This window comes from Gobio gobio (genome assembly GCF_949357685.1).
Source record: "Gobio gobio genome assembly, chromosome: 22".
NCBI lineage: Eukaryota > Metazoa > Chordata > Actinopteri > Cypriniformes > Gobionidae > Gobio > Gobio gobio.
The window spans coordinates 17,169,442-17,191,046 of NC_137118.1; the positions used below are offsets into that span (position 1 = coordinate 17,169,442).

Here is a 21,605-nt window from a genome sequence, read left to right on the forward strand (position 1 = left end):
GGCAGTGCTAGAGCAAGTTCAGAGCCAGAGCTAGTCCCAGTTCATAGTTGGTTCGACTGAGGAGCCTTCTAAGAACCGTTTGCTTTTCCACATGCTGAGAGCCACAACAGAGCCATGTCTTACGTCACGTCTCATCTTTCTCAGCAGCTAGCGAGGCAGCGCAGTGTTGCCAAGTCCGGGGTTTTCCCGAGGAATTGGGCTACTTCATCACTGTTGCCGCGGGCTGTTTTTCATGTCCGCGGGTTGAAGTGACCCCAATTATGTGATATTTAGCCCCGGGAATGCGAATTTTAGTACGTAACCATGCCAAAAAAAACACATATTTTACCCCCAAATGTGATTTTTACCGGGGAAGCCCCCCTGAAACGCGATTAGGCTTGTTTTGAGTAGCAATTGGGCGGGTTTTGTTGTGAAAACCTGGCAACCCTGGGCAGCGGGAAACACAAACACACCAGGCTTGTTCGAGATGCATCGGCGCTGAGCAGACCGATCCACGTATGATATAAAAAAAAATGCATGAATGAATCAAAAGCATAAGGAGTCGTATGCTCTCGCTGGACTCGTTGTCATATGGCGATCGGTCTCTGCACAGCACCGCTGCGAACAAGCCTTCCATCAACAATGCAAACGTAGCGTTACTATTGATTCACATGGCTTAACGATCCTACATCGGCATCAAAACACAGCGAATCCAACGCATTCATGCAGTTTGCCGTAATTTGTATAGACGGAGATTACAAACGAGCAGCAGCTGTTAGCTCCATTAGCTGCTATTTCAACAATGGCGGATCTCAAGTTTGTGTTCGTCTTGTTGACCCCGCCCCCAGCGCCTGACGTAATCGGTTCTTACTTCTAGCCCTGTTCTAGCCCAGCAATGTTTTGGTGCTACTTAAGAACCACTTTTCCTGGCTCGGAGCTGGAGCTTTGGGTGTGGAAACACAAAGAACCGATTTGAAACTAGGCTCTGGCTCCGATCTAGCTCTAGCACTGCCTTGGTGGAAAAGGGGTACAAGAGATTAAGACCCTAAAAAGGACAGAATGCTGAAGCATGTTTTTTTCTCATCACAGGAGCTACATTGCTCATTTGTTCAGTACAGATGTCAGAAACATTTGGGTGCATTTGTTTGGGTGCATCTCATGTACACATTTTATAGGCTCTTCATAAGTTATCAGGAAAAATACCATCATACGTACGCACATACAACGAGTGCATTCAGCCCAGGACACAGCATTATAAGTTCTGTTGCAAAATACTTTTTTTTTTTTAAAGGTTCTTTAGGTTCGGTCTAATGCTGCGTTCTATTATTTATCCGTGTCGGAGCTCCGACTAGGAAGACAGACGTTACCTAGCAACACGCACCAACACGCCCCCTTTCCTCGGATTTTGCCGCTCGGAAGTTTGGACAACCGTGAGGACACCGAGCAAGAATTCCGAATCGGAATACAAGATGGCTGCGACCTGTGTGACTTGTAAGTATGAATTGTTTTCATTGTTTTTGGACCGATTTAGTTGTTTAAATGTTCATTTGGCAAAGATGTTCAGATATCTCTATGCCTAGTAGACCTACAACAAACGTTCATTAAAAAGGGTCCTGTACCCGCCTTTTTCAAACTGGCGCAGCGCTGACTCGCGGTAGGTAACGTTAGAAAATGCATGATTTGATTTGATAACGTTAACCTAGATTATTGTTAGCTATTATTAGGCGCATAACCAAGTGTGTGTGCGGAGTGTGGAGCGCGCACTGCATGACGAGGCGCCGTCCATGTTTTTCTCCGACTCGGACGCGCAAAACATACCAGAACGCTTGAAGTGTGGAAGTGACGTCATATCCGAGGGCCGAGTCGGATCGTTGACCATAATGGAACGCACCATAAAGTCACCATGAAATCAAAAATAGACGCTGAAGCTGTGGCTAAAATCAGTCACTTGTTCACACATTTACCATTTTCTACAAGGTGAATGGCACACTATTTAGGGGATGGGGAAGGATTCAGACAGTGTAAATAGACTTTCGAATGAAGTCTAGTTTCATGTTAGCATCATGTGAACCGCACACAGTCTGCTCAGGTCCAGAGACACGCGACAGCACAGAGAGGAATACAGCGGATCACCAGAAAACGTATCGGACCCATTTGAATTCTGCACAGAATGCTATATTTTAAAGTGATATGGAGGAGATTAGGAGGAGAAACGGTTAAGAGATTAAGTGGAAATTGGCTTTACCGAGGACAGTGGCTCTGGTTGAGCTATGATATTAAAAAGAAGCATTGTTGGCCATTTTAAAAAGGGGAGGAACAGTTTGACATGTCCTGCCCTGTCTTCCTGTTTCAGGGGAAATTACATCAACACATTGAATAATGCTGCATGTTTCAAGGCACTTCAGTGGGCCTTTAAAAATGACAGTGTGAGCGCCAACAGTGAACCAGGAAAAAATTTATCATTTAATTTTTTTGGTCTGAACCAAAATAACCAAGAGAACGGGCCTTTACTCTCCACACCGCTGATTCTCTTGCCAGCAGGATTTCTTTTGTAATTCTGTTTGGCTCAACTGCACAATGGTGGGCAGAGTTAGTGTTAGGAATTTGGGGGAAAAAAATAAAAACGCATTTCACAGGACTTCAGCCCCTCTCAGCCCCATGATTTCCTGAATCTTTTCTCCTTTCAGCTGGACAAAAATTTTACATTTAATGTAAAACAGCAAAAAGGTGAACCTAACAGTTGTGGTCAGCCAATATGTGGTTTTCAATAGCCGATATCTAGAGAACAGGGTGGCAAATTCCTGATATAAATAGAGATTTAAAAATAATACTTACTAATGACAGCAAATGAGATCTACATACAATTGCTGAAATATTATTTACTGAGAATTTACTAAAAATAATGACTTAAAACATCAGCTACAAATCATGTGACAATCATTTCTGCAGCTTCTCAATCTCTGTAAAGTGACCAGGCAAACACTGGAGGAAAGCAAGAAATACAGTGTATAAAGCAGGAAGTGGAATCGGTGTGTCATACTGTTGCTGCTGCTGTGTATGGTTTACTTTCGACCCTGCAGTTAGCGAGGAGGATGCTGGATGACTGGACGGAGAGAGCAACAGATGGCCAGAGGATTACATTTACAAACCCCCCACTCATTTCAGTGCGCGGACTCACCGTCAGACACACGCTCACTCGCTATACCTTTGGAGCACAACGAGCAAATTAAAGAGTTAAATTATAATATTTGAAATATTTAATTTTGCTCACCCGAGGAAGGGTCCTTCTGACATTTAAATTTAAACCTTTTTTTTTTGTTTGCTGGGTTTTAATGAGCATTAGCAGCAAAAGTTTACCTGATTTAAAGAAATTAAGGAAAATATCATAGAAATTACCCTTTTATGATTAATTATGGGGCTGGTAATAACTTATTTTACAATTAATCTTTTTTTCGTCACAATTTTGACTTTTTTCCTCAGAATTTTCCTTGTTAGTAGCGCAACCCATTATCACACATTTAAAGCAATATAATCTGACTACTTTTTGATTACTTTCAGATGACTTTTGACCTAACTCGTTTTCCACATTGATTTGAATAGCATAATAATGGAAGCTTGTTTCCACCACAGAATAAAACGTTTTAAAAGATAATTGCAACTTTATCTCGCAATTTAGAGTTATAAAGTCAGAATTACGAGATATAAATTCACAATTGCAAAAAATAAAGTTCTCTCGCAATTCTGACTCTATAACTTGCAATTGCGACTTTATATCACACAAATGCAAATTTTTATATTTTTTTTATTCTGTGGCGTAAGCTTCCATAGATAATCTTGTACCATATTGATATTTAAAAAAAAATACTAAGAGAAAGAAAATATATTCTATTTTTTATGGAAGACAAACATGAAGTGCATTACGTTTTCTTTACGTCAGAGTTTCCCAAACTGGGGTTCATGAAGGAACTGCAGGGGGTCCGGGAGTTTAATGAAAAGCTATTCATTAAATTTAAAATAAAAAATAAAAACAAATCAAAATAAAATAAAAGGCTTACTAAAAGTGCATGCTTACCTGCATGTCATGTGACCAATAACCAACATCAGAGAGCCGTAAACTTAATTCTATTTATTACTATTGTTATTTTTATTATCACCTTAATTACAAAATGTACCTAATTTATTAACTTAATCTCTGTATTTCAAGTAAATAAAACTGACAAAAAATTGGGGAATCCCTGCATTGCATGTAAATATGAAAAGACGGAATTTGTACATTTTAATGCGTTTAAAAGACAAAAGAAGTAATAATTAAAAAACTAAAAAGGATATTTTTCTTACAAAAACCCATCGATTTGCATCAGAAGGCCTTTATTAACACCGGAGGCATGTAGAGTACGTTTATGATGGATGGATGCACTTTTTTGAGCTTCAAACTCATGGGTCCCATCACTGCCATTTTAAAGCTTGGAAGAGTATGGATATTTATTAATACAACTCCAATTGTGTTTATCTGAAAGAAGACATATACACCTAGAATGGCTTGAGGGTGAGTAAATCAAGGGGGTAGTTTACATTTTAAAGTGAACTAACAATTTCATTCTGCAAAAGTGCTGAACAACAATATTCAAATGAATTCTCTGCTTTTAATAAATGATTCAAATGCACCAACATCATAAGGTACCTGCATTCTCACATCAGGGGGTCACAGTGAGTTAGTAAGTGAATGCAGTAGAGATATAAAACCCAGCCATGCACGCATGCTTCATAAATACACACAATCCAACAACACAAGTGTACAAAGCCGCCAATTCAATAGCTCTTTTATCTCTTTAATTAAACATGGCGACCACAGCAGATCAGCAGCCCATATGACTCTAATAAAGACAATCTGATAAATGTCTGCAAACGTGCACCAATTCGCTTATTCTGCAAAGCCACAACAAACAAGTCTAGTGATTGGACCGAACCAGTCACACTAACAAGCGTAGGTCCATGTGACCCCATACGGGCGCTCTTTGTGTTCTTCTTACGTGGATGCGTGGAGCGATCGTTCATTTGTGTGTGTGTAATGACATCACCATGGAGATGGGCCTTTTGTCTGAACAGCAATAAATAAAGAAACAAAACCATGATCCTGATGAAAGAGGTGGGCGGTGAGTCAGGAAGGCCAGAACGCTTCTTAGGTTAGTCTAAACACAGGTTATTCATTACGGAGGACAATATTTGGGTGATGTCTACTGTTCTGCTCATAAGTTTACAAACCCCTTGCAGAATATGCATTAAGAGCCAGGGGAGACGTTGTCTTTGGGGAAACATGTTATATAGATTCTGATGTTTTGCAATTCATGCCATTTTTATGATCCCGCTCATTTTTTTTTTTTAGCATGAGGGGTATGTAAACTTCTTAGTATGCAATCAGCTAATACCAGCTCTTACATACAACAATCTGAGCTCAGTTCAGGCCGCCCACCTGCACTAAATACAATAGAAGCTCCCTAGTGTTCACTGCTATCTACACTGAGAAGGGCATATCAAAGTTCACTTCACTTGACAAAATTTGTTCACTTGGTATGTCCTGTACTGGGTTATGCTCCAATTTCCAAATACTCAAATCCTTTTGTTCCAGTTACGTTTACAAGAAAGAGCAATAAGGAAACTACACCTCAATTGAAAACATGCAGAAAGATTTCGATCTGGTGATTCACCAACAAAGCCAAACACATTTTGTGAGAGTAAAAGGTGTAATTTGTGAAATCCGAGTATACCAGAAGTTGAGAAAAGGGTTGTGACATTTTTAAACCTTAAAAAGCTCATGTGAGACACACTAAGGAATTGAATCACAGTACGGTCCCTGCACAAACATTTCCTTTGTCTCTCTGAATAATTGACTTGTTTGGAGATCCTCAGTGAACGCGTTTCTTATGCAAGTGTTTGTATCTATGCAAATCTACTCGTCTCCACTGATTCTTTCTGTTTTACTTACATTTAACTTAAATTGCGTCAACACAGGTTCACCTTTAAAGTCACCATGATATCAAAATGGACAGTTCTTTTTTTACGAAATATTTCAGAATGTATTATAAATTATTCATCCATGCATACAACATCTCGGCTGCATCCGAAATCGCATACTTCCCTACTATATAGTATGTGAAAAACAGTATGTAACAAAAGTAGTATGTCCAAATTCACAGTACTCATAATAAAAGAGTAGGCAAAAAGTACCCGGATGGCCTACTGCTTTCGGCGAGATTCTGAAGTGTGCATACGATGGACACTTTACAATCCCATGAGGCCGTGGGAGAGGATTTGTGAATGGCAGTGAAGCAACGTAACTGACACTTGTAGGTCACATGATATTGACAACATGGCAAATGTAGTCCAGATTACATTCATACTCCACACATTCATACTAAATAGAACTTTTCTCGTGAAAAATTCACGCAAGTGATTACAAGATTTTTCCGTTTCTACCATCTGCACTGTGATTGGCTGGATTAGTTCCACCTTTTCATTGCATTGCACGCACTACAAGATCATGTGGTGATATTTTCAAACCTGTTTGATAGTATTGCAGCGTCTGTGACTGCTCAGCTCACATCGCTGACCTGCTCATACTTAACGGACGTCGCCAACCGCAACGAGCACCAATTTGTCAACGACCCGCGGGTTTTGTCGCAGACCTTGTAAATCTGTCTGCGACAACAAAATCCAGCCAAAAGTCATGTAGTGCGAGCCTGCCTTGAGATTGACCAATAACAAACCGTAACCATCCAACCAAATCCTGATGGACAAAATCAAGTCCCTCCCTACACTTTGTCTTGTTCTAGAAGCCGTTTAACTTAGACATACGTCTCAAAAGAGTGGTGCAGCCAGCAGGTATGACGTCTAATTCGCCGCTGGTCCAATTGAGATTTTCCTATGGGGTTTTTCAATTTATGAGTAAAATAAAGCCTGTGGTAAACATAACTTGACAATACTTTGATGTTTTGTTGGGGTGTACACTGCACACACTCATACCCCAAGCTGCCTTATCTAGTTATTTATTAAAGGGGGGGTCGTCTAATGCTATTTCATGCATTCTGAGTTATTTACACTGTTAAAGAGTTGGATTCTTTATCTAAACATGGCCAAAATTTCAAAAAACGATTTGGACGTATGACGGAGTATTTCTGTGTCAAATGCACTCCTTCAGGATTCTAATAAGTTTCGTAAACTTTTTTTTTTCCGTGCGCAGAATCTTGGGACATGTGGTCTTCACCTCACAGCCGGTGGAAAAGAATCGGGATAGGACTCAGGCAGAAATCATGCTCATGCTCAAAAACATATGGATTGTCAAACTTTTGGGTAGAAAATAAGAAGAAATACTTCTAAATAAATGTATAATTCATACTGGAAGCCAGAGGGCGCCCTCGAGCAGAAACTCCACATTGGCCTCAGAAGAAGTAAATGTTTGTTTTCAGGAAATCCCTTCCCTAAGGGAAATCCTTAAAGTGAAGCTTGCGCTGTAGGCTGAATAAAACGAAGTTAGAAACGCTTTGACTGATTAATAATAAACATGAAGATAATACTTTTATCTTATTGAGTTCTTCAAGCCTTCTCGGGTATTTTATAATAATAAAGCAGTGCTGATTGACATTCTGTGATAAGAAGCCACATCAGCTCGACTGACTATATGAAGTGAGTTAAAACATGTTATTAAATGTATTTTGTTGGACAACAGGTTTATGAACACTTCACACTGCTAGTTTGTGAAGATGTTTGACACGTGTTGCTTTTTCAAGCATTATAATAAGCGACTCAAACTCGCAGTCTTTCAGACGGAGCAGCGTTTACTGATCACAGAGCCGCTCTTCACTGACACGCTGGGCATTTATTTATTTTATAAAATAAAAATAAAAAACCGCAAAGGCTGCGATTTTTTCATAATCGCACATAACCCAAATCGCAATTGCGGTTCGATTCCGGTTAATCGTGCAGCCCTAGTTATGACATTACTCTGTGCGTTCGCTCGGCGGCTGCTATGACACTTGTTCACACTGCAGTGCGAGTAAAGCGTTTCTGCAGAATAAAACCGGAAAACGAGGGTAACGCAGATATGACGCAATCGACAGGAGACTCCCTAACACGTCTCGGTTCCTTGCTTAAAGCTAAACTGTGTGATATTTCCCCCCATCTAGCGGTGAAAAGGGTATATGACCATCCAATGAATATTAGTTTCTGTTCCTCTCAATTCCGATTTAGTTTTAACTCCTACGGGGGCCGATTTAGTCCAAGATTAACATGGCTTCCAGTTCGACCTCGTCCACATTCGACACGGTGCCATCGAGTGTTAAAACGCGAAAGGCGAAGCTTGAATTTACGGGTATGTCCCTCTTTGGCTAATGTACTTTTAAGATGGAGGGGCAACATGGCGACCTGCATTCGAACCCCTCACCCGTATGTATTTTCAATGGCATATTATAAACTTACGGGAATACTTTATTACTTGAAAGAAGTAAATATACATTAATGAGCACATATATTTTTGAAAGAACTAAGTGTTTTTAGCTAAGAATAAGCTAAAAAACTTACACAGTGTAGCTTTAATTTCTCACGATTTACAAATAGTTGGAAACATTTGGGATATTGTAAGTACTCAACTGAACAAAATATAAAACACTGGCCTAGTGGTTTTTGGATATTTTACTAAAAAAATTTACACATAGTGCACCTTTAAGGGAACAGTACGCAGTTTGTTTTTCCGGAGCAGCAACAGAGTTCTGGGTATTTCGGTGACGAATGCTTTATAAACAAGGCTCAGTTCGGCGCTGGATTTGCAGATCGTTTGAAACTGAACGATGGAGCGGTCCCAGCGATTAAACATCCCGGTCATGAGTCGAAACCGGCCGCATCAAATGTAAGTGCATATAATGTAAACAACACGAACGTATATTGAATCAAAAGTTATCCAGGGATCATGAGATGATGTATATTGTGTGTGTGTGTGTGTACTCTTGAAGGAACCAGCGGCGAATTAGACTTCCAGGTTCTGACGTCATACCTGCACCACTCTATAGGGAAGAAAAGAGTATCACATTGTAAAATGTATTTGCTTCTTTTTTTAAAGACTGATTTGGTTGGTTTCATGTGTCTTCTTTTGACCAACAGCCCAATCACTGTTTAAATCACATTAGCCTGCACCTCTTCCTATATGTGGATGAGCAATCAGTGTACAGATCCCATCCCACCCCCACACCCCACTCAGCCTTCAAGCTATATTGTGTGGACATTAAGCAGAGACACTTCACCAAAGACAGCAAACAGCAAAGCAAGCATTGCCACTGGAGCAGGTAGAGCCCAGAAAAGAAAGAGAGGAAATGATGGAGATGTTGATCTGCAACTGGCCGGTGACCAAAGATAAAAGGAGAATGTGCATCTCTGAAAGAGTATGAGAGCAGATGACACCCAATGTTTTTGATCTGCTTTCCTTCAAGAGGGCTAGATGAACGAGCATCATTTACAAAATACTGCGTACTAACAATTCTACTTAAAAATCACTCAATTTAGCATTAAAAATTGTAAACAAATAGCATTAAAATGTATTAAATCCTATATTTTATACAAATACAAATTATATCATGTAATATATAAACGTAAATTGTTTGGTCTTCAATTAACAAAAATGTAAATCACAAAATATAGTACTTAAAATATTAAATTAATATTATATAGTAAATATTTTGAAAATAAATGTTATACATTTTCATTGTTTCTATATTGTACACATATACAAATTATAACATTAAATATTTATTTTAAATGTAATATATTTCATTTAATTCACTGTGAAACTATTTTATGCATTTAATTAGTATGTCCTTATATTAATACTTAAATTATTATACTAACAAAAATACATACATATACTAATATAAATATATATATATATATATATATATATATATATATATATATATATATATATATATATATATATATATATATATAAGAAAATAAATATTATCATGATGTTATATTAAAATATTATAATACACTATACACTATCATATCTTTTTGTTAATAAATAAAATGCATTATTTATTTCCCACACTGTTTATATTTGTCTTAAATGTTGTTCTGAATAACTCCAAACCCAAATTGCTGAGATTGTTTCATATTAAAAAGTTTATATAATATTAGGAAACATTAGTTGTTTTTAGTATCTTAAAATAGTTTAAGAAATCAATATTTATTGTTTCGGCTGCAAAACTGTAAACACCATGACGCCAAACAGCTGTTTCACTCAAGCTATAGCCTACCTATCATAGCCTACCTATAGCGAATCTCAAATTATGTAATATTTCAGACAGTTTGATCTTGACAACCTCACTTAATTTAAATGAAATGTATAGCGTTCTATGAAAACAGCAAACATTAGAGAGAAAGTCAATAATAAGATGCTTATAGTTTATAAAAACGCTCGCGCCTCTGAACTTTTAAAGGAACAAAACACCTGATGATTTCATACTGACAGGTGTAAATACACGAACTGAGTTAGAAAACACATTTAAAACAGCACTAACCTCTCACGCAGAGGAGAGACATGGCAACCGAAGTTTTTCCTCTTTGTTAAATCCTGTCAGTATAATCTAAATTCTCAGCTGTCCGGTGACATTTCGGATGATGTCACAAGTTAGTTTCTCGTCATGAGCGCACTTCTGAGGGAAGATAAAGCACGGATGCTCGACGAAGTAACTCGGCACTATCCTACAGGTGACGCGTACTGATTCAAATGTCCCATCGCCATGACCAAATTGTATGTGTGGAAGGTAGAAACTCACAGAATAAGAGGCGGGGCTTGCAGGGATTTTAATGGCGTCAGATTTGCCCCTGACCCAGAGGGCGGGGTTTGCTGGACTGTTGACCAATGGATGAGATAATGGGTGTGGTTTCTGGCTACGCCGACTGAAGGAACAGGTGTGACGCTGGACAGTTAACACGTTCAGAAAACTTGCCTTGAACTTTTATATTGTGGCGTGAGATACCACAATTTGAGTATTGGACTTCTAGGGATCAGGTGCAATATTTTGTATTTTAATTTGAGTTAATGACTTATTCTTAGGACAAGGTGTCTCTTTAAACATGCAGGTTACTGTTCTTTATTGTACAGCTCTTTCAACAGGTTGGTGTGGCTGTGTTATCTATTTAATAGAAGTTTTGTGTGATTCCATTGTCTGTAACTGTTTGGTGTGAGATACTGGATGTTTGAATTTCCCTACACTCTAAAAAAAAGGCTCGTAATCATAGGGGAACCTTTTTTAGTGCTATATAGCACCAATTTTGGTGCTTCAGTGGTTCTTCAGCGGTTCTTCAGAGGTGCTATATAGCACCTTAGTCAAAGAACCGGTGAAGAACCGCTGAAGAACCTCTGAAGAACCGCTGAAGAACCTCTGAAGAACCGCTGAAGAACCACTGAAGCACCAAAATTGGTGCTATATAGCACTAAAAAAGGTTCCCCTATGATTACGAGCCAAGAACCATTTTTGGTGCAATATAGAACCTTTTTTTTTTAGAGTGTAAAGGGATGAATAAAGTGTTCATCAATCAATCAATACAGAATTTATCAACGAAAATATTCAGTTCACAAGACCTCTTACATTTTTATGGGAAAATATATAATAAAATACAATTTATGGGCTGCACTGAATATTCTAAAGATGATGAAAAGTGCTTTATTTATTTATTTAATTACATTTCACACCTTCAAATGCAACTAATAAAAATCTGACTGAAGCAAGGCTGTAAAGTATTAGAGAGTCTATAAAGACTTCAAGTTTGTGAGTTCTACAAAGTATTTATATGATATTTTATGCCCGATTCATTTCTCTCTTTTCTATTGTTTCTTCTTTAAAAAAAAAATACATTATTGTATTATGTTCCAGTGTTATTTTATTGTCACTGATATATAGTTTTTAATTCATATTTTGGATCAGTTTTTATTTTTCATATTTTCTGTTTTCATTTTTATATAGGCTATAGTTCAAGTTTTAGTAATTTAGTTTTTGTCATTTTATTAGGGTTTTTTATATGTCTATATAGTCTTTTTTCATTATTATTTTAATACAGGATGTTAAACTAAATTAAAATGAAAAGTATTGCCTTGGCAACTAGCTGAAATAAAATAAGTTTAGGTTTTTTATTTTATTATTTTATTTCAGTTAACATTTGTTTTATTTCTAGTAATGGTTTTAGTTTCAGTTAACTTTAGTTAAGTTTTAAAGTTTTAGTTTTAGTTAACTATAATAACCCTGTTGTTCAAAATTTGCATGTGAACAAAAGTGCATAATGTTAATGTTTATTCAATAATTGTTTTGTTAAATTACATTTTCTCTTTCACAAATAAATTATGTGAGGGCAGGAACCTACATAATAAATATGAGACTCCCCAAATGCTAACATTTAGCTTGTATTTAATCCATCATTTAACTTAGTGGGTTTTTAATGTTGTTTTGTAGCACAATTTCTGTAAAAAGCTAAAGAATGATGGGACACATCTTCAGCAAAAGATGTCCTAAATTATATGAAAAAGACAAAGTCCATAATATCTCATCCTTTTATTTTTGCATTATTCTGTTATTAGTAAAATAACTTTACATTTTAAAGCTATTAGTCTCCATTGTGACTGGAGTAGTATTATTTATATTCTATTCTATTAATTATTTATATTCTTAATATTTATCATTTTAATTTTAATTCATGTGTGTGCTTTTGTAATTTGTATTAGTTTTTATTATATTTCTATTAAGCTTTCTTTTTTTTCTTTTTTTTTCTTTTTTAGTTTTAGTGATTTTAGTAGGCTACTTCAACTTTAGTTGAGATTTTTCCCGTTTCAGTTTTTCATCAAATCTTTATCCCCTGGTTTCATAGACTATAGTCCCAGACTAAAATTCATGTTTGAGCTGTTTTAACTGAAAGTAACTTACACTCTCATATCTTAAAATATGCGAGTGCCATTGTTTTGTCTCAAGATGCACACAGTCATTCTTTTCAAAGGCACATTTATAAAAAGCTATTTAAATATCCTAATTGAACAAAAGACCAATCCTGGCTTAATCTGAGCACTGTATGTGAAACCAGGACTAGATTTTATTTTATTCCAGTATTCATTTACGAAAACAATTATTAATCATTTTAGTTCGTTTTAGCGTTTTAGTGTTGGTTAAAACATTGCACATTCATCACATCAAATTATAATTTAATTTGCAATTTCAAATGCAGTAGGCCTACAGTAGTTTAGTCGTTTATGTTGTCATGTAGTGTTTTAGAAGAAAATGACATCCAAGGGACCTTTTAGCCAACAAGAATTTAAGCCCCATTGCTCCCAAAATAAATTACATAGCTGTAAAAGTTTGCTGCACAACATCCTCGAAAAGCTGAATTAAAAATATGACTGCCAACTAGTGGCAAATTTTTTAAATGGAAAATACACATTTAAAAATAACAACAAAAATGAGAAGAAAACCCCTTCCAGTGTTCAAACATTTATAAGCGTACTGGTGTGTACAATCAAATGTTATAATATATGTATTTATTATTTCACACTCAACGTTCAGAAGCTACATACATTACGGACGTATTCACGGAACCATATATTAAAAGCATTTGTTTCCCACACAGATCCGGATGATTGTAATTGACGCACGCTCGTGATGTTGTAACTTTGATATCCGCAGCTGTAAGAGGGTCACGTTTGTAGTGTAAGCTCGGGAAGAGTTCATTCATTTGCTATAGACATCTTCTACATCTGTTTTCGTAAAAGCTGAAAATGCTGAGGACGGTGGTGTGTCGGGCAGGGAGCGGCCTTTTAAAGGTAACACACGTGCACTGCTGTCCTGTAGGACTGTCCCTTCACTGCTTGACACTTCAGCTAAATTCGGTCACATATATAATTGATTGAAGTTCATTTCGAAATCAAATCGATATACACGAGTTCGTTCGCACGTTTACTTTCAAAATAATGTTCAAGTATTATGATTTTCTTTGAAGACGTGGTGATTGTAACATCAGATACTTGTTTCATCAGGCTTAAGACGTTACAGTGCACGTGAACTTTCAACTTCAAGCCTCCCATGAATTATGGCTGTTTTCAGTTATGTTTAATAACTTTTTTTTATTAAACAAAATAAGTCGTGTAGGTGTCAGAATGATTGTATATGCCATTGCAGAAATACAGCGGAATTGATCGACAGCAATCGATTTGTGTTTATATAATGTATGCGTATGTATGTGTGTATGTATGTGTGTGTGTGTGTGTATATGTATATGTGTGTGTAAACACAACTTTTGTTAGCACTAATTTATATCATGTGTTCATTTATTTATCTTATTATGCAAATATGAAAAAAATCCTATTTTCACCGTATTTGTTTATTATACATCATTTTATAAATAAATGTATTTTATTCAATGTATTCATATAATAATAACAAATAGCAAACCAATGCAAATAAAATAATTGTTTAATGCTTAATTATTTTTTATTTAATTATAACATTATTAATAAATATAACAGATTAAAAACATTTTTCCTTTTTTTCTTAATCATGTATTAACTGTATTTTTGCATTTATGTATATTATTTATATATATATATATATATATAATGTGTGTGTGTATGTGCTTTCATATACTATATCTCGTTGCTTTCTGTCTCTCTTCTCTGAACAGCATTCACGTCAAACAGTGCCTGTGTTGTGGGGGACTCGTGCTCCGCAGCGATGGGCATCCAGCCTTCCTATGAACACTGTGGTTCTGTTCGTACCCCAGCAGGAGGCTTGGGTAGTGGAGCGGATGGGCCGTTTCCACCGAATTCTGGAACCAGTGAGTTCTCATCTGTTCTCCACAAATTGCTTCAATGTATTTAAATCATTTCCATTTCAAACATGTTATTTCCCTGCAGGGTCTAAACTTTTTAATTCCAATCTTGGACCGAGTTAGATATGTTCAAAGCCTCAAAGAGATCGTGATAGATGTGCCGGAGCAGTCAGCAGTTTCCCTTGGTAAGTCACAGGCATTCATCTTTTTCAATCCCACTTTTATGGGTTATTGAGATGATTTAAAGATGATTTATGGGTTATTGAGATGATGTTTTGCTTTCAGACAATGTGACATTGCAGATAGATGGAGTTTTATATCTAAGGATACTTGATCCTTTTAAGGTAGGTACTTTTCTGCTTTATTTAGTGTTTCTTTAGGCTTTCCTCTCATAATGTGCTGTTGTTCTCGTCTGAAGGCCAGTTATGGCGTGGAGGACCCAGAATATGCCGTCACCCAGCTGGCACAGACCACCATGAGATCAGAGTTGGGAAAACTGACCCTGGACAAAGTGTTTAGGGTATGAATGCCACACAATCTGTCAATTATTTACACAATATTTTTTGTACCATTAGTTTGCGTGCTTAAGGATAATTTTGTCCTTTGACAGGAAAGAGAATGCCTGAATTCCAATATTGTCCACTCGATAAACCAGGCATCAGATGAATGGGGGATTCGATGTCTTCGATACGAGATCAAAGACATTCACGTTCCTCCACGGGTAAAAGAATCTATGCAAATGCAGGTATGATGATTTACTCTTCAACTTGATCCCATCTAAGGACTAAAAGGAGCACCTCTCAATCATATGACTGATATGATTTGAATCACGTTCAGGTTGAAGCCGAGCGGAAAAAGAGAGCAACTGTTCTGGAGTCAGAGGGGCACAGAGAGGCGGCCATCAATGTGGCTGAGGGTCGCAAACAGTCTCAGATTCTGGCATCTGAGGGACAGAAGGCCGAACAGATTAACAAAGCTGCTGGTGGGCTTTTTACTTTGGTTTGGAGTAATGTTGTTGTTGCTATTAAAGTTAAATCTGATATATATATATATATATATATATATATATATATATACAGGGAGTGCAGAATATTAGGCACGTTGATTTTCTGATCATATTTTTTTTCCAGGCACATTTGACCAATTCCAAACCACAGTAATCCTAATAACTACGTTTTGGGAGTTCATTTTTAGTCCATCTCTGCAAAACGGACTTCAGGATGGACTAAAATGAACTCTCAAAACGTACTGCCAGATTCTGGAAGATGAATTCTTCAAACTCCATTTATCTGTAAAAGAAAACATGCCTAATAATTCTGCACACCTGAATATAAGGTGATTTTCATTTCCAGCCTTCATGAACAATTATATATCACTTATACATTATTAAATACTAAATCAATAGTAGTTATTAGGATTACTGTGGTTTGGAATTGGTCAAATGTGCCTGGAAAAAAAATATGATCAGAAAATCAACGTGCCTAATAATTATGCACTGCCTGTATATGTGTAAAAACACATATATGTATATGTGTATGTATGTTAAAATAAATGAAAACAAAAAATAAAATACAATTCTAAATATTAACATAATTAACTAATAGTATATCAGTGATACTAAAAAATAAAACTGTGACTGACTTAAGATGTCAGTTTTTTACATTTAAATATCCTGTTTCACTTGCAAATGCATAAAAAGAATGCAAATAAAAGGGGTTAGGAATGCCGTTTCATGTTGAATTTAAAATGTTATTTTATTATTAATACAAATAATAATTGATTTAATTTTTGTAATATTATTGCTATTTATTTAATATTTATTACTAATAGTGAATATAAGTAAACACAAAAATAAACTGGTAAATCTAATAATAAACATTAAAATATTGTTTGTTTACATGGTTACATTTATTTATTATAATAAGTAATTTTATAACAGATAATAGCAAACAAATTTAAATAAATTGTGAAATAATTATTTACATTTTTAACTTTAAAAAAAAAATTATATTATGAAGAATCCATTATCTTTGAAGCATATTTTGATGGACTGTGATAGATTGAACTGTTAGAATTCCTTTTTTCTTTTTTGTTGACTCTTATGAAAATATTTTTTATGATATTTAAAAACCTATTTGAATTGTTCTTTTTTAATCTCTTTCTCGCCATGAATATAGCCGGGGTAGCTGGCATGACGTTAAACTATAAACAAACAAATAAACATTATTAGGAAGAAATACAACATGTATAAAAACAAAATTTTTTCTTTTTTAAGAAACATTATTATGATGTATTCATAAGTAAATAAATTATGCAAATGTATATTAATTATGTGTGCATAATTAAATGAATGATGGAATATTCATTATGCCCACTGGTCTCTTGTACAGGTGAAGCAAATGCTGTTTTGGCTAAAGCTGAGGCAAAGGCCAAAGCCATCCGGCTGCTGTCTGAGGCGCTCACTCTGCAGGTACATCTCATCCACCTTATGAAGAACTCATATCGCACTTATAAACATGACTGTATCTCAGTTGAGTGAAATCAATTCTTCAATCATTCAGGTGTGTTAACTGACACCCGAGACAAATAAAGGGAGTTCAGTCTGTTTTACATTATCAAGGCATCTTTTTGATGCCTCATAACTGTATCTGTACAGAATGGAAATGCTGCAGCATCTTTAAGTGTGGCCGAACAGTACGTCTCTGCTTTCTCCAACCTGGCCAAAGAGTCCAACACCATCTTACTGCCCTCCAACACAGGAGACATCAGCAGTATGGTCACTCAGGTATGGCTTAATTCTGTACCGGGCAAGAGCTAGGAAGAATTATGATTAGGGTTGGGAACCGAGAACCGGTTCTTATGCAGAACCGAAACTGATTTGTGAAAAATACCAGAACCGCGCGAAATTGCTAAGTTTCGGTTCCGAAAACGGTTCTGGTGCAATGTGTGTGCGAAGCGCTGGAAGCGTATCCTTTCATAGCGAGTGACAGCCAGTGTTGCCAACTCCGTGATTTTCCCGCTTTCCCGTTTTCCACTGTTCCCGCGGGCTGTGTTTCATGTCCGCGGGTTGAAACGATTGTGCAATTGCGCGGGTTTTGTTGTGAAAACCTGGCAACCCTGGCTCACCTCATCATGAATATTAATTACGTTGCCTGCCGCTTCCAGGAGTGAAACGCAGTTCAGCACTGAAAGCCCTCGCGCTACACATTTACGGTTTTGCGTCACATATTTTCTCGTTGACCACCAGCATGGCGAAGAGAAAGTCACAAGTATGGATTCATTTCCAAAGAATGAATGATAATGAAGCAAAATGTAACACGTGAAAAGTTAATAACATGCAAAGGCTGCACTAGCAATTTGACAAAACATTTGCTACAGCACAGAGTGCCACAGGGCTTATACCAGATTTATAGTGAAAGGACATATATATATATATATTTGTCAACCGTTGAGTCACCATGGTTTAGGTGAGCGTTTAGGCACAATTACCTTTGTAATGCTGAATTGCAATTTATTATTTACAAGTTCACTGAATAACTGAATTACTATTAAATTAATATATAACTAATTAATAAATATAACTAATAAATATAATTTATAACTTGGTTTTATTCAGAGACAGAGAGATAAAATGTAATAAGACAATTTCAGAGGTGAAACAAAATTCATTTGAAAAAAAATGTGTTGCAAGAATGGCTTAATTAAAACTGTAATATATGTACAGTACAGGACTTTTTTGACATTGCCAACCTGTAAATAAATTTTAGAGCAAGTAATAAACACAAAATGGATTGTTTGAGTTGCGTATTGTGCCTTTTTCCTTTACCACTATTTGTTTAATACTTTTAATGGAACCGGAATCGGAACCGGAATCGTTAGGCGGAAACGGAACCGGAACCGGAACCGGAAAATTTCTCACGATTCCCAACCCTAATTATGATTCATTGTTTTTGAAAGAAGTCTATTCTTCTCACCAAAAATACAGTAAAAGCTGTAATATTGTGAAAATATTTCCATTTAAAATACCTGTTTTCTATTTAAATATATTTTAAAATGTAATTTATTCCTGTGATCAAAGATGAGTTTTCAGCATCAATATTCCATTCTTCAGTGTCACATGATCCTTCAGAAATCATTCTAATATGCTTATTTGCTGCTCAAGAAACATTGATTATTATTGTCAATGTTGAAAACATTTGTGCCGCTTAATATTCTTCTGGAAACCGTAATACAGTCGGTAAGTTAAAAAAAGAAATCAATACTTTTTATTCAGCAATGATGCATTAAAGTGATCAAAAGTGACAGTAAAGACATTTATAAATAAATGCATCTCGGTTTCCACAAAAACATTGTTACAAAAATGGTTTTCAACATTGCTAATAATAAACACCATTATTAACAATTGAGCACCAATAATAATTGATGATAACTGAGCAGCAAATCATCATATTAGAATGATTTCTGAAGGATCATGTGACACTGAAGACTGGAGGAATAATGCTGAAACTTCAGCTTTGCCAGCACAGAAATAAATTACATTTTAAAATATATTTAAACAGTTATTTTAAATTGTAATTAAATTTGACAATACAGGAATAGACTTCTTATAAAAACTTTATTAAAAACTTTTGACCACAAGTGTGTGTATATATGGCACATAATATTCCCTAATTTTTAGTTTACATGTATACCTCATTGTTCTCTATTGTCTTCAGGCCATGGCGATTTATGGGAATTTATCAAAGACACAAGTTCAGAGCACAGCAGACTACGCGATCCCTGAGACCTTGGAAGGAAATACGGTGTCTGAAACGGAAACTGCACAGAAATAGATTCGAGTCCCATTCTCGGACAAAAGACCGGATACCTTACCGATTTTGGTTGTAGAGGACTGATGCGGGAAAATTGAAATTATGATAAAATAGGCTACCTTAAGCTCTATGGTGTTCTGGAGTAACTACACAAAGATTTTATTGTACGTGGTATGTTTTGTTTCTGTCTATTATAATACATTTTGGATGTTTTGTTTCTTCTGTTTATTACGGACCCGGTTCTTGTAAAATTAAAGGTTGTTCACCATTATTTAAAGGTTTCTGCTATTCATATTTTCAATAATAAAAATATTAAACAAGTAGCAATATTCATGCCATCCAAATTAAATGCACATGAATGATTTGAAGAACTATAGAACATTGGTAAATGTTGTATGACTGTAAACAGCTTTTTCCAAACTGATATATTTTTAGAGAGTTAGGGTAGGCCTATGTCACATTAGCAAAATATTTAATGGGTGAAAAAGGTCCATTGTCTGTTGTCAATAGTGTAGCGATGTATGAAGCACGGGTCACACAGAAGTCACTTTCAAACCAGGCAGGATTATGTTGGTCAATGTGGAGATTTTGCGTCACTCAGGAGTTGGGGTCCTGTTGAAATGACTGGATTTTTCCCCTTGAAACATGAAATGTGAATAGAATATAGATGCACTATATTGCCAAAAGTATTGGGACAGCCCTCCAAATCATTGAATTCAGGTGTATAAATTAAGCACATAAGCATGCAGACTGCTTCTACAAACATTTGCGAAAGAATGGGTCGCTCTCAGGAGCTCAGTGAATTCAAGCTTGGTACCGTGATAGGTTGCCACCTGTACAATAAGTCCATTCGTGAAATTTCCTCACTACTAAAAATTCCACGGTCAACTGTTAGTGTTATTATAACATTGGAAGCAATTGGGATCAACAGCAACTTAGCCACGAAGTGATAGGCCACGTAAAACAGGGTCAGCGCATGCCAATAGTAGTCAACAGCTACAGACCTCCAAACTTCGTGTGGTCTTCAGATTAGCTCAAGAACAGTGTGTAGAGAGCTTCATGGAATGGGTTTCCATGCCCGAGCAGCTCCAAGCCTTACATCAAGTGCAATACAAAGCGTCGGCTGCAGGGGTGTAAAGCACGCCGCCACTGGACTCTAGAGCAGTGGAGACGACGAATCACACTTCTCTGTCTGGCAATCCGATGGACGAGTCTAGGTTTGGCCAACATGACTGCGCACCAGTGCACAAAGCAAGGTCCATAAAGACATGGATGAGCGAGTTTGGTGTGGAGAAACTTGACTGGCCTGCACTGAGTCTTGTCCTCAACCCGATAGAACACCTTTGGGATGAAATAGAGCAGAGATTGCAAGCCAGGCCTCTTGTCCCAACATCAGTGCCTGTGTACTTCTAGAAGAATGGTCAAAAACTCCCATAAACACACTTCTAAATCTTGTGGAAAGCCTTCCCAGAAGAGTTGAAGCTGTTAATAGCTGATAAGGGTGGACCAACTCCATAGTAAACCCTACGAATTAGGAATGGGACCTCATTAACCATTAAGCCAGCAGCAATATCACCCTATAGCCCAAGACTGATTTCCCACTGAAGCCAAGCAGGGCTGAGCTTGGTCAGTACCTGGATGGGAGACCAACTGGGAAAGCTAGGTTGCTGCTGGTAGAGGTGTTAGTGAGGCCAGCCGGTGGTGCTCAACCTGTTGTCTGTGTGGGTCCTAACACCCCAGTATAGTGCTGGGGACACTAGACTGTAACAAGCACCGTCCTTCGGATGAGACGTTAAACCGAGGTCCTGACCCTCTGTGGTCATTAAAAATCCCAGGATGTCGATGAAGAGTAGGGGTGTAACCCCGGCATCCTGGCCAAATTTGCCCATTCACCTCTGTCCATCATGGCCTCCTTATCCTCCCCATATATCTATATACACGATTGGCTTCATCACTAGA

At 36.8% G+C, this 21,605-nt stretch overlaps 2 protein-coding genes across 5 annotated transcripts in view; one reads left to right on the forward strand and one right to left on the reverse strand.

The window, feature by feature from the left end:
• unc13bb (unc-13 homolog Bb (C. elegans)) overlaps nucleotides 1-10,783 on the reverse strand; it is a 124,685-nt gene extending 113,902 nt beyond the window's left edge. For 2 of the 4 annotated variants that reach the window (XM_079804879.1, XM_079804878.1), the window contains exon 1: nucleotides 10,545-10,783. In XM_079804879.1, coding sequence (XP_079661005.1) covers nucleotides 10,545-10,566 — 22 coding nt within the window. In that variant the 5' untranslated portion in view covers nucleotides 10,567-10,783. The remainder of the gene's footprint in view (nucleotides 1-10,544) is intronic. The other 2 variants (XM_079804880.1, XM_079804881.1) reach the window with 1 other exon arrangement.
• Nucleotides 10,784-13,632: 2,849 nt separating this feature from the next.
• On the forward strand, nucleotides 13,633-19,917 carry stoml2 (stomatin (EPB72)-like 2). The gene is made up of 10 exons (XM_079805170.1): nucleotides 13,633-13,831; nucleotides 14,689-14,841; nucleotides 14,921-15,020; nucleotides 15,121-15,179; nucleotides 15,254-15,355; nucleotides 15,446-15,580; nucleotides 15,673-15,817; nucleotides 17,226-17,305; nucleotides 17,492-17,620; nucleotides 19,551-19,917. Exons 1-10 carry the CDS (start codon nucleotides 13,787-13,789, stop codon nucleotides 19,665-19,667), a joined length of 1,065 nt encoding a protein of 354 aa, XP_079661296.1. The 5' UTR covers nucleotides 13,633-13,786; the 3' UTR covers nucleotides 19,668-19,917.
• The last annotated feature ends 1,688 nt before the right edge of the window (nucleotides 19,918-21,605 follow it).

Coding starts and splice junctions, on each gene's coding strand:
- stoml2 (XM_079805170.1), top strand. CDS start 13,787: ATGCTGAGGACGGTGGTGTGTCGGGCAGGGAGCGGCCTTTTAAAG. Junction 14,842..14,920: donor TCCACCGAATTCTGGAACCA/GTGAGTTCTCAT, acceptor ATTTCCCTGCAG/GGTCTAAACTTTTTAATTCC. Junction 17,621..19,550: donor TCAGCAGTATGGTCACTCAG/GTATGGCTTAAT, acceptor TATTGTCTTCAG/GCCATGGCGATTTATGGGAA.